Source organism: Heptranchias perlo, chromosome 4 (assembly GCF_035084215.1).
Source record: "Heptranchias perlo isolate sHepPer1 chromosome 4, sHepPer1.hap1, whole genome shotgun sequence".
Classification (NCBI taxonomy): domain Eukaryota; kingdom Metazoa; phylum Chordata; class Chondrichthyes; order Hexanchiformes; family Hexanchidae; genus Heptranchias; species Heptranchias perlo.
In genome coordinates, this window is record NC_090328.1 from 120,022,353 (window position 1) to 120,046,647 (window position 24,295).

General features: G+C 44.8%; 1 protein-coding gene across 1 annotated transcript in view; it reads left to right on the plus strand.

The window, feature by feature from the left end:
* The first annotated feature begins 23,671 nt into the window (after window positions 1-23,671).
* ugcg (UDP-glucose ceramide glucosyltransferase) overlaps window positions 23,672-24,295 on the plus strand; it is a 44,235-nt gene continuing 43,611 nt past the window's right edge. The window contains exon 1 of the mRNA XM_067983580.1: window positions 23,672-23,900. Within this exon, the coding sequence (XP_067839681.1) occupies window positions 23,803-23,900 (98 nt within the window). The 5' untranslated portion in view covers window positions 23,672-23,802. The remainder of the gene's footprint in view (window positions 23,901-24,295) is intronic.

Sequence of the window (24,295 nt, forward strand, 5' to 3'; positions counted from 1 at the left end):
GGTTAGGAAGTTGGCTGAGCGAAAGGCGACAGAGAGTAGGGATAATGGGTAGGTACTCACATTGGCAGGATGTGACTAGTGGAGTCCCGCAGGGATCTGTCTTGGGGCCTCAATTATTCATAATATTTATTAACGACTTAGATGAAGGCATAGAAAGTCTCATATCTAAGTTTGCCGATGACACAAAGATTGGTGGCATTGTAAGCAGTGGAGATGAAAACATAAAATTACAAAGCGATATTGATAGATTAGGTGAATGGGCAAATGGAATTCAATGTAGACAAATGTGAGGTCATCCACTTTGGATCAAAAAAGGATAGAACAGGTTACTTTCTAAATGGTAAAAAGTTAAAAACTGTGGATGTCCAAAGGGACTTAGGGGTACAGGTACATAGATCATTGAAGTGTCATGAATAGGTGCAGAAAATAATCAATAAGGCTAATGGAATGCTGGCCTTTATATCTAGAGGACTAGAGTACAAGCGGGCAGAAGTTATGCTGCAGCTATACAAAACCCTGGTTAGACCGCACCTTCGGAAGGACATATTGGCCTTGGAGGGAGTGCAGCATGGGTTTACTAGAATGATACCCGGACTTCAAGGGTTAAGTTACGAGGAGAGATTACACAAATTGGGGTTGTATTCTCTAGAGTTTCGAAGGTTAAGGGGTGATCTGATCGAAGTTTATAAGATATTAAGGGGAACGGATAGGGTGGATAGAGAGAAACTATTTCCGCTGGTTGGGGATTTTAGGAGTAGGGGGCACAGTGTAAAAATTAGAGCCAGAACTTTCAGGAGCGAGATTAGAAAACATTTCTACACACAAAGGGTGGTGGAAGTTTGGAACTCTCTTCCGCAAACGACAATTGATACTAGCTCAATTGCTAAATTTAAATCTGAGATAGATAGCTTTTTGGCAACCAAAGGTATTAAGGGATATGGGCCAAAGACAGGTATATGGAGTTAGATCACAGATCAGCCATGATCTTATCAAATGGCGGAGCAGGCACGAGGGGCTGAATGACCTAAGCCCAAGAATAGATCGTTTGGACTCTGGAGGTGACAGTTCTGAGGTGGAAAATGTGCTGAAGATCAGTATGTCCAATGCTGAACCAAAACAGTGAAGTGCAAGTCAGAGGAAGTCATACTCAATCTGTTCAGTGTGCTAGTCAAACCACACCTTGAGTACTGTGTCCTGTTCTGGTCACCCAGGCACAAAGGAGACACTCAAGAACTGGAGGTAGTTCACAGAAGAGCCAGTGTCAGAGGTCTGAATTATGCACCATGGGAAAAACTTGGGACTTTTCAGCCTTGAAAATAGGAGATTGAGAGGAAATCTTATAGTTATTAAAGATTGTTTATGTAAGGCAGCAAACAATCTAGAAAAGGAATATTACTTCAAACTAAATTGCAAGAGCAGATCAAGAGTACACAGATTCAAACAGCCAAAAGGCAAATTTAGGATTGGCATTAGTAAGTTCTTCTTCATGGTAACAGTGATCAATACATGGAATGGACTTCCAGCAAGAGTGGCAGAGACAAAATCTCTGGATTTGTTCAAGAATAAAAATTATATACTGCAATATTGGGGGGGGGGGGGGAGGGGGAGAAAGTATAGGTTCTTTCTGGAAGGATAAGTCAATTGGCCTTTATCACGTGAGATGAAGCCCACAAATTGTATTAATACCGCAGCTAGAGCTAGACCATTCTCGGAATGTAGCTGCAGTATAAATGCAGCCAAAGATCCTTGGGTGAGTTTCCCTATTGAGCACCAGAAAAAAAATGTTCTCAAACAAATGGAAGTTTTCGAAATTTCGTCAATTTTTTTGAATGAGTAAATGATGTACGATATTTTGCAACTGGATATGTAAACTTTCCTATTTTAGGTTTTTTTAATGATTAACAATTTTTATGCAGCAATCAGTCCCATAAAGAACAATTTAAACACACACAAATCAATCAATCAATCAATCAATGATGCTGCTTTTGGTAATAAAAAAAATTAGCTGCAGGAGGCAGTCACTTTGCATAACGAGAAATTTTGCATCTTGTACGCAAGACAAAACCTGTTGGAACATTTGGAGATTAAAAATAAAACCCACTGATATTTTCAACGATGAACTCAGAATTCTGAGAGTCAGTCGTGAAACTTCCTGGGGCTGCAAACTAAGAATTTTCGTTGTGACGCGAGCAAATGTTTACTCTCAACCTCCTCTTTGGGAACACATAAATAGCTCCCTGCCTTTTATGGATAATACAGCTCACAGTTTCCACAAGTTGTGGCCAAATTCCTACCCTAATGGCTATTTGCCATTTAAATTTTCCATTCGCCGCGAGGACCGACTGGCCGAGCACGTATACACCGCGCCAACCGGCCCGGCCCCCATCTCCATGGCAACATACTGCTTCCCCCCTCATCTCCATGGCAACATACTGCTTCCCCCCCTCATCTCCAAGGCAACGCAGTACTCCCCCCCCCCCATCCCATCTCCAAGGCAATGTACTGGCGTTCGACTGCACGTGACCATTTTGGGGCCGTTAGAATTAACCGTTGCCCCAATTATTTTAAATCGGCGTTGGTTCCAAAGAAGGTTCCAGGTTCTTGGAACCGGAACCCCAAAGGACAAGATCTTAAATAAAACCCATAAGGAGATCAGAGTCATGAACAAAATACTAACAAAAGTGCCCCCTTTTTAGAGGAGCATAACTAATAATGAACTAAACCAGAAAAACAAAAGGAAAAACTTACAAAATGAAATTATAGTAATAATACACCTGGTGTCCCTCATGCCTTCCGGTCCGTGCGGTGCCCACCGGTCGCGGAAGGCCTCGAGCGTACTTGCAGACACCGCGAGCTCCTTCTCCAGGTTGCTGGAAGTGCGAGCTGATAATGGGGCAGTGTGGGAAACAGGGCATCTGGGACCTGAGCAAACAGGGCAAGCAACTGGGTATCTCCTTAACCCATCAGATTTAAGGATTGAGAAATAAACAGCAGAAGGGCTGAGAAGGAGGGTGAATTAAAGGGGGTGAATTCAATGTCAAATCAGGTATAGAAAGAAATAAAGAGAGGGGAAAAAAGATTGGATTAAGAAAGAAAAAATAGACAGAAAGGAAAAGTAAGAAAAAAATGTAAAATTTGACATGTTTAAATTCTCCTAAAACAATTCACAACGTGAATTAATGAGACTCCACACTTATAATAGTTCATTTTCAGTGCCAGAGAGGTTGAATGACAGTCAGTAATACTTATCACGTTGTTAAAAGGGTACTTACACTTGTAGTTACTAGTCCTAAATATCTGCTGTGGGTTCAGTTCATATCTACCATGCAAATATAGCAACTTCACGACAAATTCCTTCATCACCTGATCTCATTCTGCCTCCTCAAGATTTCTGTGTGTATATCTGTTTTTCGCCCTTCTAACCAATTTTTTAAAAATCCAGTTTGTTATCCTCCCCCTCAATTCCATATCCATTAATTATCTCGAATAATCTCCTGTCAAAAGCTTTCCTAGGGTCGATGTACACTACATCCATGACATTTCCCGCATCTACCAAGCCTGTTACATTTTGTGCGGGGACCATAGGGTGTGTTAATGACTGTCAATCAACCACTCTGGCACTGAAAATTAACTATTATAAGTATGGAGTCTCATTAATTCATGTTGTGAATTGTTTTAGGAGATTTTAAACATGTCAAATTTTACATTTTTTTCTTACTTTTCCTTTCTGTCTATTTTTTCTCTCTTAACCCAATCTTTTTTCCCCTCTCTTTATTTCTTTCTATACCTGATTTGACATTGAATTCACCCCCTTTAATTCACCCTCCTTCTCAGCCCTTCTGCTGTTTATTTCTCAATCCTTAAATCTGATGGGTTAAGGAGATACCCAGTTGCTTGCCCTGTTTGCTCAGGTCCCAGATGCTCTGTTTCCCACACTGCCCCATTATCAGCTCGCACTTTCAGCAACCTGGAGAAGGAGCTCGCAGTTTCTGCAAGATTATAGCAAAAGTAGATAGGGTACTAGGGTGTGTGGCCAGGACATCAAATACAAAATACAAAACAGTATACTGTCCTCATATAAGATTGCAGTTAGGGCTCATCTAGAATACTGTGTCCAGTTTTGGACCCGCTCACATGATGGGTGACATAGAGGCCCTGGAAAGGGTCAGAGGAAGGCCACTAAATTGATAGCTGTTTAAAGGGCCTTAGTTACCACGATAGGCTTAGAGAGCTGGGGTTCTTTGCCCAAGAAACGGGTAGACTTCAAGGAGATTTCATTGAAGTCTTTAAAATAATGAAAGGATTAGCATAGGCATGTTTGGTACCGATGTCATGATCGGAATCGGACTGCAATATTTACTCGGGAGGCTTGAGCGGGAAATGGCAGTCAGTTTCCTGCCAGGCCAACCCAGTGCGGGACTGGATTAGGATCAGAAGAGGCCTATAAAGGTAAGTTTGTAATTTTTAAAAAATTTCCAGGAGGAGCAATCCCACAGGCCCCATCTCCCGATTGCGGGAATCACATGGTTGAATAAATAAAATTAATGTGTTTCAGTAACTGCCTACCTACTGTTCCCGATTTGATCAAATTGATTAAATTTTCTTTATATTTACTACGGTCTATTTTGTGGCATTTGATAATGTATACAATAAGATACATGAGAAATTTATATCTCTGCTTCTTCCTTCCAATGCTTCTGAACTTATATGCCCTTTTTTTTAGTAGTTAGGCGACCTCCATGCTTAGTATTCTGGAAAGTCATTTTTCACTGCTAATATGAAAATTCCATATAAAGAAAGACAGACTTGTATTTATATAGCACCTTTCACGACCTCAGGATGTCCTAAAATGGTTACAGCCAATTAAGTACTTTTGAAGTGTAGTTGCTGTTGTAATGTAGGAAATGTGGCAGCCAATTTGCGCACAGCAAGGTCCCACAAACAGCAATCTGATGATGACCATTTAATCTGTTTTTTTAATGATGTTGGTTGAGGGATAAATATTGGCCAGGACACCGGGGAAAATTCCCCTGCTCTTCTTCAAATAGTGCTACGCGATCTTTTACATCCACCTGAGAAGGCAGACAGGTCCTTGGTTTAACATCTCATCTGAAAGATGGCACCTCTGACAGTGCAACACTCCCTCAGTAGTACACTGGGAGTGTCAGCCTGGATTATATGCTCAAGTCTCTGGAGTGTGACTTGAACCCTTAACCTACAGACTCAGAGGCGAGAGTTCTATATAGAAGGTGTGATAAAGCTGTCATCATTGCTAGGCTGCACCCAGTCTCCACCTTACCAATGAATTACATAAGTGGAAACCGAGCATGAGTCCATTCAATAGTTGAGTGATGATGTGGTAAGTAGAAAGTATATTTAGTTTCAGGGTGGATTCAGTCACGATGATATCATTACCTGCAATGTTACTCAAGCATAGTTATCGTTGGAGGTCTCTAGAAACAGGGAGTTATTTTTGGGAGGGTCTGTCTACCCAACATAGCAACATAACAACACTCAATGTTGTACGAACATACAATAAATGACGGACAGGAAAAGACCCTCTGGTCCATCCAGCCTGTCCCACACGGTTGTGATACCTTGTGCATCACAATATATACACTCCCCACCTTACACCACGTGATCTCCTGGGAGAGGCGAAAAAAACAGGCAAAAGAAAAACCTTATATGTACATAGCACCTTCACATACTCAGGGTGTCCCACACACCAAATAAATAAAATTAACATGAAATTGGACATAGTAACAATGAACAATATAGGAGAACAACAACAACTCTGGGGCGGAGATCACCTCTTACAAAAGGTAGGTAATGCAATGCATTGAATTCGGAGCCAGAGTGATCTCCTGGACTAGTGTCGATCACCAAAAAGGTCGGAGAGGAATTTCCCAGATTTTTTCCCCTAAATTCACCTGGGTTTTTGCCTGTTTTTTTCGCCTCTCCCAGGAGATCACGTGGTGTAAGGTGGGGAGAGGCTGGATGGACCAGAGGGTCTTTTCCTGTCCGTCATTTTTTGTATGTTCGTACAAAAACTTGCATTTATATAGTGCCCTTAACATAGTAAAACTTTCCCAAGGCGCTTCACAGAGTATTATCAAACAAAATTTGACATGAGCCACATAAGGAGATATTAAGACAGGTGACCAAAAGCTTGGTCAAAGAGGTAGGTTTTAAGGAGCATCTTAATCTTAATTAGGAAATCAATCTAAAAAGAATTTTTGTGACAACCCAGTACAAGTTGCCTATCACCAGGCTATTAAATGCCCTCCATAATCTGTCTTGCACAATTTTTTAGTTAACCATGTGAGTAATGAGCCCACTTGATGCCAATGTGAAGTCAAAGGTCACATCATACAAACTTTTTGTACATCAATTGACCCTTCTGTTCCATGTCAGTATTATCTACCTCTGACAGGATATCAAGTGCTCGAAATTCCAGGAGTCCTGCTTCACTGGTGGAAGTGCGGCAGAGTAAAACTACTGTCCACCCAGGCCCAGCAACGCAGGCCCCGTTCTAAATCACATGGACGGGGTCATTATCTTGACAGATGGTCCTCACCTGTACAGGGACAACTGAGTTACCTGCCCTGGGAGCAGTCTGGAAAATCAGAGTGGCCCCATGAAAACCATCTTTTCCCTATAGGAATTAAATGGACATTTTTAGAAAAGTAATCATTTCCCATCGAGATTGATTACCTTTCACTCTTTGCACCTTGTGCCTTTACTAGTTCCACAAAGGAACTCACGTCAGCTCTCAGCTGGCATGAGCTCTGTTGGGCATAAAGAAGGCACAAAGGACGGAAGTCTCAGGGAACATTGGATGGGGCAGAAACATTGCAGATTCAGGATCTACCGCTAATTTCTGGCTCACCAGGTAGAAATTTGCTTTTCATGTCCCTCCCCAACCCTGTAATTTTGTCTGTTAATTCACCTATTTTGTTTTTAGTGTAATAATCCTCACTCTGGCACAATGTGCAAGGAATTGGTAAAATATGAGAGTATCTAGCATTGTCATAAATATAAGATAGTCACTAATAAATCCAATAATGAATTCAGGAGAAACTTCTTTACCCAGAGTGTGGTTAGAATGTGGAACTTGCTACCACAAGGAGTATTTGAGGTGAATAGTATAGATGCATTTAAGGGAAAGCTAGATAAGTACATGAGGGAGAACGGAATAGAAAGATATACTGATAGGTTTAGATGAAGTTGGGAGGAGGTTTCTGTATTGTAAATTCTATGTAATTCTATCTATTCTGAATAGACTTGAATAACAAATAATGATTAATTTGGTACATCCAATATGACAGAATCCATGTAAGATCTTGTTCTTTCTCCCTAACTTTCCCCCTGTAACCTGATCGTGTTCAGCAAATGGCAATTTTACATTTTGAAGTAATTCCACCCATAGCCAGTAGGTGGTATTTAAACGCTTTAAAAGGACTTGTATTGAAGCTAAAATAAAATTTGCACTTAAAAATATGTTTTATTGTCAACAAATTTTTATGCTGTGTCAATACTGATGATGCATTGAGAATTGTTTATACTTATAATGGTCATGTTCTGTTTCATAGTTCTTTTGAAGCTCTTAAATAGACTGAATTTTGCAAAGCCTTTGAATGCCTCAGTTGTGTAAAGACAACTACACACTGAGTGCATGATTTCAATTTTTTCAAATTGTAGCTAGTATTTATGGAGCTTAATTTTCCACAATATGAATGTACATTCAACTTTTTTTATATTTATCAAACATTTCAATTAGGGAAATGGGTATATTAATAAAACAGAAACATAGAAAAAAGGAGCAGGAGTAGGCCATTCAGCCCGAGTCTGTTCTGCCATTCAATATGATCATGGCTGATCTTCTGTCTCAATACCATATTCCTGCTCTCTTCCCATACACCTAGAAATCTATTCTAGCTCCTTCTTAAATATATTTAGTGACTTGGTCTCCACAGCCTTACACAACAATGAATTACACAATTCATTCATGAGAATGACAATTTTACCAGTCACGGCATGCACAGGACACACTGTTGTGTAATTGTTTTCATATGGGGCGTGGTGGGACTAATTAGATAGCTCTTTCAAAGAGCTGACAAAGGCACGATGGGCCGAACGGCCTCCTTCTGTACTGTATGATTCCATAACTACAAAACTCACTATTTGAGGTAGTTGAGAGATTCATAACCAGAACCTAAGAAAGGTATACAGTACATAACATTATAAATGAATCAAAAATAAGAATGGTGTAGTTTCTGACCGCACTACATTAGAGTAAAGCACATTTATTTTATTACATTGTCACAATCCTGTCCTCATTAACTGATCAGAATACAAAATCAGAAAAACAAAATAGAGTCCAAAATACAACATGAGTCAGTGACCAGTTGAATGAGCAATGCATGAATAAATCATAAAATTTATAGTGGCTGTGTATGGTGATACTGGTAATCAGCAGTGTGCATTGTTTTTTGGAGGCAAAAGTATATTAATAGCATACAAGCAATGATAAATTACTGTGTGAGGACACCAGTATCCATGATGAATGAGTGAATGAATCAGGCAGACTTTTAGGGCTATGTTTTCCTTTGTTTGACAAAAAGTATCAATGATCATTTTTTTGAATGTTATTTACGACCCATTAATAAAATGTGCTTAAAACTTTTAATTGTGATTTTAATGCAAAATGCAGAATTTTATATCAATGATCTCAATGACATCACCTCTCATTCTTCTAAACTCCAGAGAATATAGGTCCATTCTACTCAATAATGGGGGTGAGGAGCAGGAGTGGCAAAATATCACCTAATCATGTTGCACCTTTAATAACAATCCTTTAACACTTCTGAAGCAGATAACCTTAGCTGGCATAGAGGACAAAAAAAAATTCAGGAACGCAGCTGTGGAATATGGAAAACTGTTGAGAGATGGCTGAGGTCATGAAACAGGTTCCTAGCAGATGGCATGGTTGACAAATGGCACGGTGTTTATAAGAACATAAGAAATAGGAGCAAGGGTAGGCCATACGGCCCCTCAAGCCTGCTCTGCCATTCAATAAGATCATAGCTGATCTTCAACCTCAACTCCACTTTTCCACCCGATCCCCATATTCCTTGATCCCCTGAGTGTCCAAATATTCATTGATCTCAGCCTTGAATATACTCAGCGACTGAGCATCCAAAGCCCTCTGGGGTAGAGAATTCCAAAGATTCACAACCCTCTGAGTGAAGAAATTTTTCCTCATTTAATGGTCCTAAATGGCTGACCCCTTATCTTAAGACTATGACCCCTAGTTCTAGACTCTCAAGGAAAACAGCTTCTCAGCATCTACCCTGTCAAGCTCTCTAAGAATTTTATATGTTTCAATGAGACCACCTCTCATTCTCCTAAACTCCAGAGAATATAGGCCCATTCTACTCAATCGTGGAGGGAGGACAGCCCCCTCCACCAATATATGGAGGCAAGAAACTCGGGGATACATAACATGTAAACCCAAAGGTCCTGGTGGCAGGTCCACAATTTATATCATGTCTTTCAGTAATTACTTCAGTCAGTGCTGTAATGATTCCTAGAATCTTCCTCTTTGTTCAACTGAATAATATCAGACCAGATCTGGAGGTGATTTTCATTTCGGGAACGCCCATTTTACCTGCAGGAAATGAGCGCTAAGCTACTGAAAATCAGGTTTCGATCTTGCTTGGCTTTGCCAACCCTACACAATTGGCCTGGAGTCTCCAGGAATTAAAGATTAATCTTTTGGATACTGCTGCGAGCAACACCCAGGAGAAAAATCATAGGAGGCGTTAAAACAAAATTGTGTTTTTTTAAATTTTCTTTGTAGTAATAGGAGGTTATCCAATCTAGTATTGCCATAATAGAAGCTGGGCAAGGAATACTTTGCATGAATGAGGAGACTTAGGATGTATAGCATAACTATAATTAGAAATTGCCAATGGCAATCAGTCTACAATTGGCAGTTTCTAATTAAAGGGGTTAAATGTATCTTTAATTTGTAGCATGCAACATGCCTACAGATCTGTGCAAATGTATTTTAGGTATTTTCCGTAACTCAGCACTATCCTTTTGCTTGCAGAACAAGGTGGTTTTTAATAGTGGGAAGAGATCTTTTCAGGTGTGGGCTCGAAACAATTCAGGGCCTTGACCCCTTATGAGGATGTCACCTGAGACCTCATACGCTGGGAGAATATTGGCAGAGTAGGAAACTAAAGGTTCCTCCAAGCTCATAGCTACTACCATAATATCATGTAACATTGTGCGACTGAGTGATTGTCACACAAGCACAAGCTCAACATCATAGGGAATATCATGTAATGAAAGTAATGATTCATGGTGGTTACTTGAGGCAGGATTTTGACATGGAAGAACAGAGCCAAACCACAGATAGTGTCTCCAAGCATACATGCATCTTAGATAACCCTGCATTACCATTAATATATCTGCCGAACATTAATAGAACTACAGACTGTAGAAAGCAAGATTGAGGAGCGAGCTCAGACTGAGTCACAGGTGATGAGAAGCAACTGGCGTTGGTTGCTCAAGGCCAAGCACCTGCTGATCAGAGGTCCAACATGGTTCCTGTCTTTGCTGCAGCATCTAATGATGCAGACCTCGCAGAATTTGAGACAGGTGACAGAGAGGTCGAGCACAATGTCATTGACATACAGGTGGAAGCTAACCCCATAGCTTTCGATGTTGTCGCCAAGGGGCTTACAAATAAAGTTTGCTGTCTAAGCAGCATCACCTACTTGAGATGCTTGTGTCCATGTAAAAATATATTACAAGGAGTGGGAAGGAGTAGAGAGGAGTCCACTATCTGGATCTATGCAAATGTAAGGAATCTTACAACACCAGGTTATAGTCCAACAAATTACGATCTATGCAGTCATCGATGAATAGTACCCTGCACTGCAATATGCCATGGAGCACAAGGCAACTCCTGTGGTCTCTGCAGTGCCAAAGGTCATAGGCACACTGGAAGCATCTCTCATGAATGCTCACAATGCTGCCATAGAAGCTCTGGCTTCAAATCTTAAAGATCCTTTTTTTGGCCAGCTTCAACACGCTTGGAGATCAGATAGAGAAAACTTTGACTCCGGGAATCAATCTAGCAAGTTGGTGTCCGAAATGAATTGGATACTGTGGGTGGCAACCATCACACTATTGACCCCATAAGGTTTTTTGGTTCTTTTGTCTTGATGCAAAGGGGAGAAGAACAATACACAAGCTGTCTAGAGATAGCTCTTAGTTTCATGGGGAGGTGGCCAGCCATTGTTTTTGGTATTGCTGCCTAATCAGAAATTATTCAGGTAAAGTTTGTTTGGTTAGTCCATCGTGTCCTTAAAATGCTAATGTGTGTGAATGCACAGACTCATGTCAGAATCAATTTAGAATTGATTTTTGTTGTGGCAATTTTAACCCCCAAGAATGGGTGGGTTGGGTGGGGAGCGGTTGGGTAGTAAAAAGCAGTTGAATTCTTCAGTGGGACCGCATCCCAGCCCCAATGCGCCTGCTTCTGGGTTAACCCAAGCATGTTTGGATGCGCACGCGCCACAGAAACCTGGAAGGCCCGTCCCCACTTAAAGCCGGAGGGCCAGTACTTAAAAGGGCAATGTACTTCATTGCGATAGTTGAGGCACTTAATTTTTTGTGTATTAGAAATGTAAAAACGAATTTAACCTTACCCGTTCAGGTTTCCCATCGCTTCTGATTCACGTCAGGTGAAAGCAAGCGGGAAGGGCCGGATCCATGAGGTGGGTGCCTTTATTGCACTGCTTGTGGGCCCAGAGGAGCAGGTGTGCTTCATCCAAGCCCAACAAGCTCTCCTGGCGCGACCCCCCACCCCCCCCCACCTCGGATGGTGGACCCCCCACCTCCCGATTTCTTCCACGGCCCACGAGCTCTCCCTCCCTCCCTCCTCTCCAATTTGCAGCTCCTTTCCCTCCCGACAGGCAGCCAGCCTGCCAATCTGGCTGCCTGGCACGTGGGAAATCCCGATGCACAAATACTTACCTTCAACTGAGCTGCGATCGTAGATTGCGAGGCACTCATTTGACTTCCGGGTTCCCCCACGCATATATCTACGCAGGCGCTGGGTTCCCGGGTCCAAGCTAAAATCATGACCCAATGACTCAGTAGACAGCCAATATTCACTCCGTACCAGTTTCAGTGGCAGAAATATGAATTTTCTGATTTTCTGACTTGAGAAAGAATCTGTTTTGCATAGAAGCTCGCCTCCACTGTAAAGAAAGAGCAGGACTATATCTGAACAGCAGTGATTTTTTTAAAAATTCGTTCATGGGATATGGGCGTCGCTGGCGAGGCCGGCATTTATTGCCCATCCCTAATTGCCCTTGAGAAGGTGGTGGTGAGCCGCCTTCTTGAACCGCTGCAGTCCGTGTGGTGAAGGTTCTCCCACAGTGCTGTTAGGAAGGGAGTTCCAGGATTTTGACCCAGCGACGATGAAGGAACGGCGATATAATTCCAAGTCAGGATGGTGTGTGACTTGGAGGGGAACGTGCAGGTGGTGTTGTTCCCATGTGCCTGCTGCTCTTGTCCTTCTTGGTGGTAGAGGTCGTGGGTTTGGGAGGTGCTGTCGAAGAAGCCTTAGCGAGTTGCTGCAGTGCATCCTGTGGATGGTACACACTGCAGCCACAGTGCGCCGGTGGTGAAGGGAGTGAATGTTTAGGGTGGTGGATGGGGTGCCAATCAAGCGGGCTGCTTTGTCCTGGATGGTGTCGAGCTTCTTGAGTGTTGTTGGAGCTGCACTCATCCAAGCAAGTGGAGAGTATTCCATCACACTCCTGACTTGTGCCTTGTAGTTGGTGGAAAGGCTTTGGGGAGTCAGGAGGTGAGTCACTCACCACAGAATACCCAGCCTCTGACCTGCTCTCGTAGCCACAGTATTTATATGGCTGGTCCAGTTAAGTTTCTGGTCAATGGTGACCCCCAGGATGTTGATGGTGGGGGATTCGGCGATGGTAATGCCGTTGAATGTCAAGGGGAGGTGGTTGGACTCTCTCTTGTTGGAGATGGTCATTGCCTGGCACTTATCTGGCGCGAATGTTACTTGCCACTTATGAGCCCAAGCCTGGATGTTGTCCAGGTCTTGCTGCATGCGGGCTCGGACTGCTTCATTATCTGAGGGGTTGCGAATGGAACTGAACACTGTGCAATCATCAGCGAACATCCCCATTTCTGACCTTATGATGGAGGGACGGTCATTGATGAAGCAGCTGAAGATGGTTGGGCCTAGGACACTGCCCTGAGGAACTCCTGCAGCAATGTCCTGGGGCTGAGATGATTGGCCTCTAACAACCACTACCATCTTCCTTTGCGCTAGTTATGACTCCAGCCACTGGAGAGTTTTCCCCCTGATTCCCATTGACTTCAGTTTTACTATGGCTCCTTGGTGCCACACTCGGTCAAATGCTGCCTTGATGTCAAGGGCAGTCACTCTCACCTCACCTCTGGAATTCAGCTCTTTTGTCCATGTTTGGACCAAGGCTGTAATGAGGTCTGGAGCCGAGTGGTCCTGGCGGAACCCAAACTGAGCATCGGTGAGCAGGTTATTGGTTAGTAAGTGCCGCTTGATAGCACTGTCGACGACACCTTCCATCACTTTGCTGATGATTGAGAGCAGACTGATGGGGCGGTAATTGGCCAGATTGGAATTGTCCTGCTTTTTGTGGACAGGACATACCTGGACAATTTTCCACATTGTCGGGTAGATGGGCAAACTTATCCATAAATCAAGATTAAACTAGTTAGCGTATAGAAATCCACAAGATATTCAGTCTGTATAGATTTGTTAAAGGCAAGTTGTGTTTGATAATTTATTAGAGTTTATTGAAGAAGTGAGTGAATGGATAGATAGAGGGAAGGCAGTAGACTTTCATGTATTGATTTTTAGTAGGTGTTTGATAAGTTATCTCACAGGAGGTTTTGTTACAGGCATATGGCATGAAAGGAAATTAGGTTTCTGCCTTTCCCATTGCTAAAAAAAGGGCCCTAACCAAAGTCGTAAATGCCATTTGCCGTGCCTGTGATCATGGTGCATTAGCCCTCCTCATCCTTGTTAATCTCTCTGCAGCCTTTAACAGAGCCATACACAACCCTTCTTCAGTGCTTCTCCTCCACTGCCCAGCTAAAAGGGGCTGCCCATGCTTGGCTTCACTCTTACCTACCTGATCCAACCATCTGTAGCCATGGCTTCTCTTCCCACACCCGCACTGTCACCTCCAGAATCCTTCATGAATCCATCGTTAGTCCCCCTCCTCTTCCACATCTACATGCTTCCCCTTGGCGACATCGTCGAAAGCTATGGGGTTAGCTTCCACATGTATGTCAATGATACTGTGCTCAACCTCTCCGTCACCTGTCTCAAGCCCTCCACTGCCTCTGTACTATCAGACTACTTATCCAACATCCAGTCTTTGGTGAGCTGCAACTTCCTCCAGCTAAACATTAGGAAGACCAAAACCATCATCTTCGGGCCCTGCCATAAATTCAATATCCTTGCCACCGATTCATTTGCCTGGCTGGTCACTGCCTCATGCTGAACCAGACTGTTTTCAACCTCTGTGTCCTGTTTGACTCCGAGCCAAGCTTCTGACCATGTCCTCACTATCAAAAAGGCTTCCTACTTCCACCTCCATAACATCGCCGCCTCAGTCCCTACCTAAGGCCATCTGCTGCTGGAACCCTCATCCATGCTTTTATCACCTCCAGTCTCGATCTGTTGAGAGCTCTCCTGGCTGGCCTCCTATCCTCCACCCTCCATAAACTTGAGTCCATCTAAAACTCTGCCAACCACATCGAGTCGCATTCTCCCATCACACCCATTCTTGCTGACTTACATTGGTTCAGAGACTCCCAACGCCTCAAATTTAAAATTCTCATCCTTATGTTTAAATTCTTCTATGGCCTTGCCCCACCATATCATTGCGATCTCTTCCACCTCTACAAACTCCCCATACTCTCCGTTCCTCTGAGTCTGGCCTCTCATACAATACCCTGTCCCTTTGCCTCAGCATTGGTAGCCATGCTTTCAGCTGCCCACTCTCTAAAATTGACTTCCTAGACTCCTCCAGGTTTACTACCTGTCCCTCCTCCATTATGACTTCTTTAAAACTCTCCCTCTGTAAATACAGCTTTTGGTCACCCCTCCTAAGCGCTACCTTAGCTTAGCGTCCATTCTTCTCATGCCTCTGTGAAGCATCCCATGCTAAAGGTGCTATATAAATGCAAGTTGTTGTTGAACTGTAGCATGATGGATAGAAAATTGGCTGAGAGACAGAAAACAAAGGATTGGTGTTGCTCGGATTGGAGGAGGTTTGGAAATGGTGCACCCCAGGGGTCAGTGCTTGATGTATATAGATGATTTGGACTTGGGCAAAGGGTGCACAATATTGAAATTTGCAAGTTACACAGAGTTAGAGGGTTTGGCAAACAACAAGGAAGACCCATAGACTTTACGAGGACAAGTTGTTGTTGACGCCGATAAGTTAGCGGAATGGGCAGACAGGTGGAAAACGCAATTTAATGCGGAAAAGCATTTTGAGAAGAAATAGCAATACACACTCATTGGAAAGACACTGAAGGGTGCGAATGATTTGAGAGATCCATGGTTCAAACAAACAGGCCCGGAAATCATTGCAATGGCGATGCTGACGACAAATAAGTTAGACCGTTGTGTTCCCCAATCCTCCAGTGGCGAATTCACGTCACAATTTGCTGAAAAAGTAATTAGAATATGCCGCAGTGGGCAAAGCAGCCGACCGGGAGCGGCGTGGCCAATGTCTGCCACTCATCCAAGGTACCGGGGCCCGACACAGAGTGGAGCAACAGGTTATTTAATGTTTCCATAAAAGTAAAAGAGCTAAACAATTTGTGCAGGTTTCCCGTTTTCATATTTTTAAAACATGTTAAGTATAAATGGAGTTTGTTTTCTTCTTATTTTGTAATTGGTCCTCGTTGCTTATAATCGGGACGGCACCAGTCTGCTAAAACAAGGCCAGCTCATTGTGAAGGGTTTGTTAAAGTGAATAGGGAAAGACTATTTCCTTTGGTTGGGGAATCGGTGACAGGTGGTCATCAATTTTAAATTGGCAGCGAGGAAAGAGGTTAAGGCAAATTTCCTGACACAGAAAGTTGTTAGACCATGGCATACATTCACACACAAAATAGATAAAGCACAGACCATTGCATCTTTTAAGCGAAAAATTGGATAAATATTTGAAGCAGAAGACGACACAGGGCTGTAAGCAGAGAGTGGGGCAAAGAGATCAGTTTTGGATTGCTGTAACAAAGAGCCAGCGTAGACAAGAAGGGCCAAATGAACTCCTGCTGTGCAGTAAACCTCTTTGGTACTATGCATTGGGATGCGTCAGGAGGGTATAAATGAAAGGAGTTACTTTATCTGATCATCCTATCCTTAAAAGGATACTGATGCATTGAATTTGTTTTCATTAGTTGGAGTAGTATTGCACTCTTTGGGAACTCAAACTGGTATGCCTTTTATAATTTAACCAATAAGGATGCTCTGGGTTGCCCCAGTGTCATCAACTAAAAAACAAATATTAAATGTGCCCACTTTTAAAGGGGCACAACTAATTACGTAACTTAAAGAGAAGGAAAACGGAAACTTAGCAGACTAAATAATAATATTATACCTGGTGTCCACGCTACACTCCTGTCCCCACCGGTAGCGGAAAAAAGCCTATTTCACCTGGTATTCCCCTAGCTACAAGTTAGTAGTCCAGAACTAACTTGGTTAGTTCTGGACTACTCCCAGTCCAGTACTAACTAAACCTAACTCTGCTTAGTTTCCAAGACCAAACCGGATCGGGTGCTATCAGAGCACCGTGGAAGTTGGCCTCAAACCGTTAAGCGACGGCCCCCTGCAGGGGTTCTCATATCTCAGGATTTTAGTGCATTCAGTCGTCATCTGAGTTCTACTGCCGCTTTTGGGTCGATGCGCACCTGAAACCACTTCACATTGCCCTGGCAGTACAAGAATGCCTAATAGGGCTCATAATTCAGGTTATTCATTTAATGAGAGACACGGATAAAATGGAACTTAGCAGGTTTTTTTTTAGCTTTAGACTGTGGTTACAGAATTAGAACAGAGAAGTACAAAATTAGCAAGTATCATGTGCGACTAGAGATTAGAGGGCTGATTTCCTAATTTGGTGTTGCTGGTGACGAGCAGCACTCACAGGGAGCGTGGTCAGAAAATGGCAGACCTGCAGACTTTAATTTTCCATCCATTTAAATTAACTATCAGGAAAAACTGAACAGGCTCGGGCTCTAAGAGAAGGCTGAGGGGTGACCTGATAGAGGTCTTTAAAATGATGATGGGGTTTGATAGGGTAGATGTGGAGAAGATGTTTCCACTTGTGGGGGAGACCAGAACCAAGGGCCATAACAATAAGATAGTCACTAATAAACCCAATAAGGAATTCAGGAGAAACTTCTTTACCCAGTGAGTGGTTAGAACGTGGAACTCGCTACCATGTGGAGTAGCTGAGGCGAATAGCATAGATGCCTTTAAGAGGAAGCTAACTACATAGATGACTACATGAGTGAGAAAGGAATAGAAGGTTATGATGATAGGGTTAGATGAAGAGAGGTGGGAGGAGGGTCGTCTGGAGCATGAATACCAGCATAGACCATTTGGGCTGAATGGCCTGTTTCTGTCCTGTAATTTCTATGTAAAATAAATCTGAGGTTGTGGCCCCAAGATTTCCTGATTGGTGCCCCCTGCAAACGTTGTTACTTGCTGTGAGTGCCTGATACGGGAATTTTTTTTTTTATTCGTTCATTGGATTTGGGCGTCGCTGGCAAGGCCAGCATTTGTTGCCCATCCCTAATTGCCCTTGAGAAGGTGATGATGAGCCGCCTTCTTGAACCGCTGCCATCCGTGTGGTGAAGATTCTCCCACAATGCTGTTAGGTAGGGAATTCCAGGATTTTGACCCAGCGATGATGAAGGAACAGCAATATATTTCTAAGTCGGGATGGTGTGTGACTTGGAGGGGAACGTGCAAGTGGTGTTGTTCCCATGTGCCTGCTGCCCTTGTCCTTCTAGGTGGTAGGGGTCGCGGGTTTGGGAGGTGCTGTCAAAGAAGACTTGGCGAGTTGCTCTTAGAAGTTGTTTTCCCCAATAGGATAAGTGGCTATGCAGAATAGATCCTGAGCAAAGCTGTGAATGCAATGTTAATGAAGCATCTTTACAAAGAGCTGATGAAGATACTTTTAAGAATGGAACATAAGAAATCATGGAACGAGAAAAAAACATTTGGCTCATCAAGCCAGCTCTTTCCACAGACTATATATAATCTTCTCTATCACAAACTCTATTCAGTCCAGGATTGAACCTGGGGCCTTCTAGTCTCAATAGAGCACAAGACAATAACAACTTACATTTATATAGCACCTTTAACGTAGTAAAATGTCCCAAGGTGCTTCCAGGAGCGATTATCAAACAATATTTGACGCTAAGCCACATAAGAAGATATTAGGACAGGTGACCAAAAGCTTGGTCAAAGAGGTAGGTTTTAAGGAGCGTCCGAAAGGAGCAGAGAGAGGTAGAGAGGCAGAGTGTTTTAGGGAGGGAATTCCAGAGCTTAGAGCCCAGGCAGCTGAAAGCACAGTCGCCAATGGTAGAGCGATTAAAATCGGGGATGCGCAAGAGGCAAGAATTGGAGGAGCACAGAGATCTCAGAGGGTTGTAGGGCTGGAGGAGGTTATAGAGATAGGGAGGGGCGAGGCCATGGAGGGATTTGAAAACAAGGATGAGAATTTTAAAATTGAGGCAGCGCAAAGGCAGTGCATTTGCTCACTGAATCATTGGCTGAGCTATTATGTTCTTAATGTATAATGAATAAAGGAAATCATGTTAATTGCTGTCTTCTGTTTTAATTATAGGCTAGAAAGATACCCAATTATCTAGATAGGTTGTGTTAGGATCAAAAAGGAAATATGTTTTCTGCTCCAAGGGCCTGTGGAAGTGACTGCTGTCGGTTTATATGCCGCTGATAGATGTGAATCCCTGACAGATGATATCACAACTATAAGTACCACAGGAAAACAGGTTGGTACACTGTTTGGCCTTGCCCATCAGTATATATCAATTTTAGTTGCAGAGCACCACTTACAATCCCTAAGATAACAATGTTTCTACCAACTTATGTGGCTCCCTAGGATTCCAGGAATAATTCATAATAATTGAATGTCGCTATTTGAGTACCATCTAGTAATGCCAGGGTGTATAGAAGTCAAAAGAGCTTCCTCTCCCTTGATGTCTAGTTGGTATGTGAACCCCCCGATTTAGGATTAATACCTGCATTCTCAGGAATACCCATGATTCACAGGTCCTGCACCAATCCAATGATATGGAGCTCTTGCAAGGAGAGGGTAAGGTCAACAGCTGGCTGCTGGGAGTCAGGGCTATGCAACTGGGGTTCATGACATCCCTGCACAAGAGCTAAAATCTAGTACAATAAGGTAGGACCAGGGTTCTGATTGAGTGCTTTAGCCTGCTTAAACAATACTTCAGGTGCCTGGATCACTTGAACTTCTCCCTTATGTGTCCTTCTGAAAAGGTGGCTAAAATCATCACCATTGCTGGAGACACCAACCTGCAGTTGACTTGTTATCAGCAGGCAACGGGACAGGGAAGAGCAGGAACACCTGTCTCCTGCAGAACTATCATTGGCAGCACGAGAAAAGCAGCAGCAGCAACTGACTGATGCCTTCTTCCCTTCAGCTACTACAGTGGGACATTTGTATTGTGTAGGCTGCAGTGGCATCTATCCTTTCTGCTTGGCCAATATAACATCACCATTGGCATTTGCTGATATCTCTTGATTGATATCCCCTCCTTTAAGTCCCTCCTCATAACCCGCCTCTTTGGCCAAGCTTTTGCTCACCTCTTCTTCAGCTCGGCATCTATTTTTCCTTACACTTCTTTGAAGTTCCTTGGGCCTCTTTTCTAAGTTAAAGATACTCTATAAATGCAAGTCTTTGTTTATTGAACAGCTATAGGGAGCATGGTGCCTTAATTAGTGGCAACATTTATTTAACAATAGTTTGCATTACTGTGTATTTCCTTGTCTGTGTGCTATTTGTGTCCTATGTCCTTAATGGAGTGTATGAGCAGAACTGTGATGTGAAAACAACAACAACTTTCATTTATATAGCACCTTTAAAGTAGTAAAACGTCCCAAGGTGCTTCACAGGAGCGATTATCAGACAAAATTTGACACCGAGCCACATTAGGAGATAAAGCATGATCAAAGAGGTAGATTTTAAAGAGCGTCTTAAAGGAGGAGAGAGAGGTAGAGAGGTGGAGAGGTTTAGGGAGGGAATTCCAGGGCTTAGGGCCTAGGCAGCTGTAAGCACGGCCGCAATGGTGGAGCGATTAAAATCGGGGATGAACAAAAGACCAGATTAAAAGATAAATCTTTACAGGAAAATATACCTTTTCACACATGTATAATAGAATGGAAATGGGTGCCACCAAGTGTATGGTTGAGACAAATCTACTGTCTCTTTGCATGCCATTGTGCTCTTACGCTCATAGTATTCTTTCTCAAACCTATGGATACTAATCTACCTCTACTTGCTATGATACATGGGGGTGTACCAGGGCTGCTGGCTGTGAAATTAATCTATCTACTGTTGTGGAAGCAGAAGGTCTTCCCTCTGTCTTTTGTCATGAGCAATCATGATGCACCAGCATCAGTCCCAGGATGATCTCCTGAGCTGTTCTTGCCCTACATCCAAAAGGTCAGATGTGTGTCCCACTGACACTTGTGTGTGGGATTTGGTGTAGCCCAAGAAAAATCAGATGCAACTGCTCTCCATTAAGTCACTTTGGTATTGTGATGTTTTCAGTTGCTACGGTCACAAAGCTAACCGGGGCCAATGAGCAATAGTCATCGCAGACCAATAACAATGCTGGAAATGGCTGTGCGTTCTTGCTGGGGATCAGTGAATTAATTTGCTTGCCCAGAAGCTAACTACTTTGATAAGAGGTCAAATTTGGCTTGTGGAGAAGCTAAATTCCTTGCTGGCTAAGAAGCTGATTGTATTGCTCAAGAGGGTGAATTCTCTACATCATGGGAAGCTGATTCTTCTGCTGAGAAACAGATCCCTTATTACTGAGAAACTGATTCCTTTGCTGAGAAACAGAATCCTTTAATTCCGAGAAACTGATTCTTTTGCTGAGAGACAGTTCGCTTAATGCTAAGAAACTGATTTCTTCACTGAGAACCAGATCCCTTAATGCTTAGAAACAGATCCCTTAATGCTAAGAAACTGATTTCTTCACTGAGAAACAGATCCCTTAATGCTGAGAAACAGATCCTTTAATGCTGAGAAACTGATTCCCTCACTGAGAAACAGATCCCTTAATGCTAAGAAACTGATTTCTTCACTGAGAAACAGATCCCTTAATGCTGAGAACCATATCCCTTAATGGTGAGAAACTGATTCCTTCGCTGAGGAAAAGATCCCTTAATGTAGAGAAACTGATTCCTTAATGCTAAGAAACAAACCCCTTAATGCTGAGAAACAGATCACGTAATGCTGAGAAACTGGTCCCTATAATTCTGAGAAACTGATTCCTTTGCTGAGAAAGATCCCTTGATGCGGAGAAACTGATTCCTTTGCTGAGAAAGATCCCTTGATGCGGAGAAACTGATTCCTTTGCTGCAAAACAGATCCCTTAATGGTGAGAAACTGATTAATTCACTGAGAAACAGATGCCTTTAATTTTGAGAAACTGATTCCTTTGCTGAGAATCAGATCCACTAATGCTGTGAAGCTGATTACTTTGCTGAATGATTTGCTGATCTTATTTGAGAGGCTGGGTACCTTTTGTTCAGCTAAATCTTATTTGCTGAGAGGACGATTCCTTTGAGCACCTAAATCTTTTTTTCTGAGACTGACCCTTTTTGCTGGGAAACTCCTTTATAAAAAATGCTGATTGATTTCCTGAAGGGCGGCCAAGCAACTGATGCGCACTTTCCTTTGCTTGTGGAGATTATAATTCACAGGATCATAGGTTTGATCTAATCGGTGGAGAGGGGATTGAGCGAGTGTTCTCTTCCCATCACCATCACCGACCACATTCTTTATAAAGTGGGACATTCCAGCTCTGCACTGAATGAATGATTGACAGCCGATCCGAGAGGGCGGAGTCTGAGAGTCCAGGGGCGGGGTCTGAGAGTCCGAGGGCGGGATCTGTGTGGGGGCGGAGTCTGTGTGGGTCCGGGGGCGGGGTCTGAGAGTCCGGGGCGGAGTCCGTGTGGGTCCGGGGGCGGGGTCTGAGAGTCCGGGGCGGAGTCCGTGTGGGTCCGGGGGGGGCGGAGTCAGAGAGTCCGGGGGCAGGGTCTGAGAGTCCGAGGGCGGGATCTGTGTGGGTCTGGGGGCGGGGTCTGAGAGTCCGGGGCGGAGTCCGTGTGGGGGCGGAGTCCGTGTGGGTCGGGGGGGGGGCGGAGTCAGAGAGTCCGGGGGCGGGGTCTGAGAGTCCGGGGGCGGGGTCTGAGAGTCCGGGGCGGAGTCCGTGTGGGGGCGGAGTCCGTGTGGGTCCCGGGGGGGGCGGAGTCAGAGAGTCCGGGGGCGGGGTCTGAGAGTCCGAGGGCGGGATCTGTGTGGGTCCGGGGGCGGGGTCTGGGAGTCCGGGGCGGAGTCCGTGTGGGGGCGGAGTCCGTGTGGGTCCCGGGGGGGGCGGAGTCAGAGAGTCCGGGGGCGGGGTCTGAGAGTCCGAGGGCGGGATCTGTGTGGGTCCGGGGGCGGGGTCTGGGAGTCCGGGGCGGAGTCCGTGTGGGGGCGGAGTCCGTGTGGGTCGGGGGGGGCGGAGTCAGAGAGTCCGGGGGCGGGGTCTGAGAGTCCGGGGCGGAGTCCGTGTGGGGGCGGAGTCCGTGTGGGTCGGGGGGGGCGGAGTCTGAGAGTCCGGGGGCGGGATCTGTGTGGGGGGCGGAGTCCGTGTGGGTCCGGGGGGCGGAGTCTGTGTGAGTTCCGGGGCGGAGTCTGAATCCGGGGGCGGAGTCTGTGTGGGGTCTGGGGAGGCGGAGTCTGTGTAGGCTGGGGGGCGGAGTCTGTGTAGGCTGGGGGGCGGAGTCTGTGTGGGGTCGAGGGGCGGAGTCTGTAGGCTGGGGGGCGGAGTCTGTGTAGGCTAGGGGGCGGAGTCTGTGTAGGCTGGGGGGGCGGAGTCTGTGTAGGGTCGAGGGGCGGAGTTTGTGTAGGCTCGGGGTGGGGCGGTGGAGTCTGTGTGGGGTCCGGGGGGCGGTGTGTGTGTAGGCTGGGGGAGGGGCGGAGTCTGTGTGGGCTGGGGGAGGGGCGGAGTCTGTGTAGGCTGGGGGGGGCGGAGTCTGTGTGGGGACCGGGGGGCGGAGTCTGTGTCGGCTCGGGGGTGGGGGCGGGGGCGGAGTCTGTGCGAGGTCCGGGGGGCGGAGTCTGTGTGGGGACCGTGGGGGCGGAGTCTGTGTCGGCTCCGGGGGGCGGAGTCTGTGTGGGGACCGGGGGGGCGGAGTCTGTGTCGGCTCCGGGCGGGGGGGTGGGGTAGTCTGTGTGGGGTCCGGGGGGGGAGGGGCCCAGAGGGGGCGGTGCCTGAGATCCTGTGACACTGAGTGAGTGAGAGAGGAGTCAGAGCCGCACCGACACACACCGAGGGAGGGGGGCCGGCGGAGCACGGAGCGACTCACCGTCCCCAGAGAGTGGAGCCGGGCTACTGAAGCGAGTACTTGGTTATACAATGGCGGTGTTGGAACTGGCTCTCCAGGGTCTGTCTATCTTCGGCTTCATCCTCTTCGTCATCCTGTGGCTCATGCACTTCATGTCCATCATCTACGGGTAAGGGTGGGGGATCATTCGTATTTTAACAGTTTATCGGGGGGGGCTTGGTTGACTGTTGGGGAGCGGCGCGTGTCGCCTTGTCCTTTCGCTAAATGTCGGCCGCGACCCTCTTTATGCTTCATAGTATTAAAATATTTTAAGTTTATTTTATTTGAGTGTGAGAGTAATTTGAGGCCTAGTGCGCATCTGGGTCACTTTGGCGTTTGGGCCCTTTTTCTTCTCTTTTCTCTTTCTCTTCTCCCCCCCCCCCCCCCTCTCTATGGAGACCTCACCACCCTGAGGAGGGGGGAATGTGTTTTATTTATTTATAAACTATTAGAAAATATCTTTAAGTCAATCTCTCGGTTGAGATGTGAAGGGAGAGGAGAGAGAGCCGTGTCTCTTATTTTTAA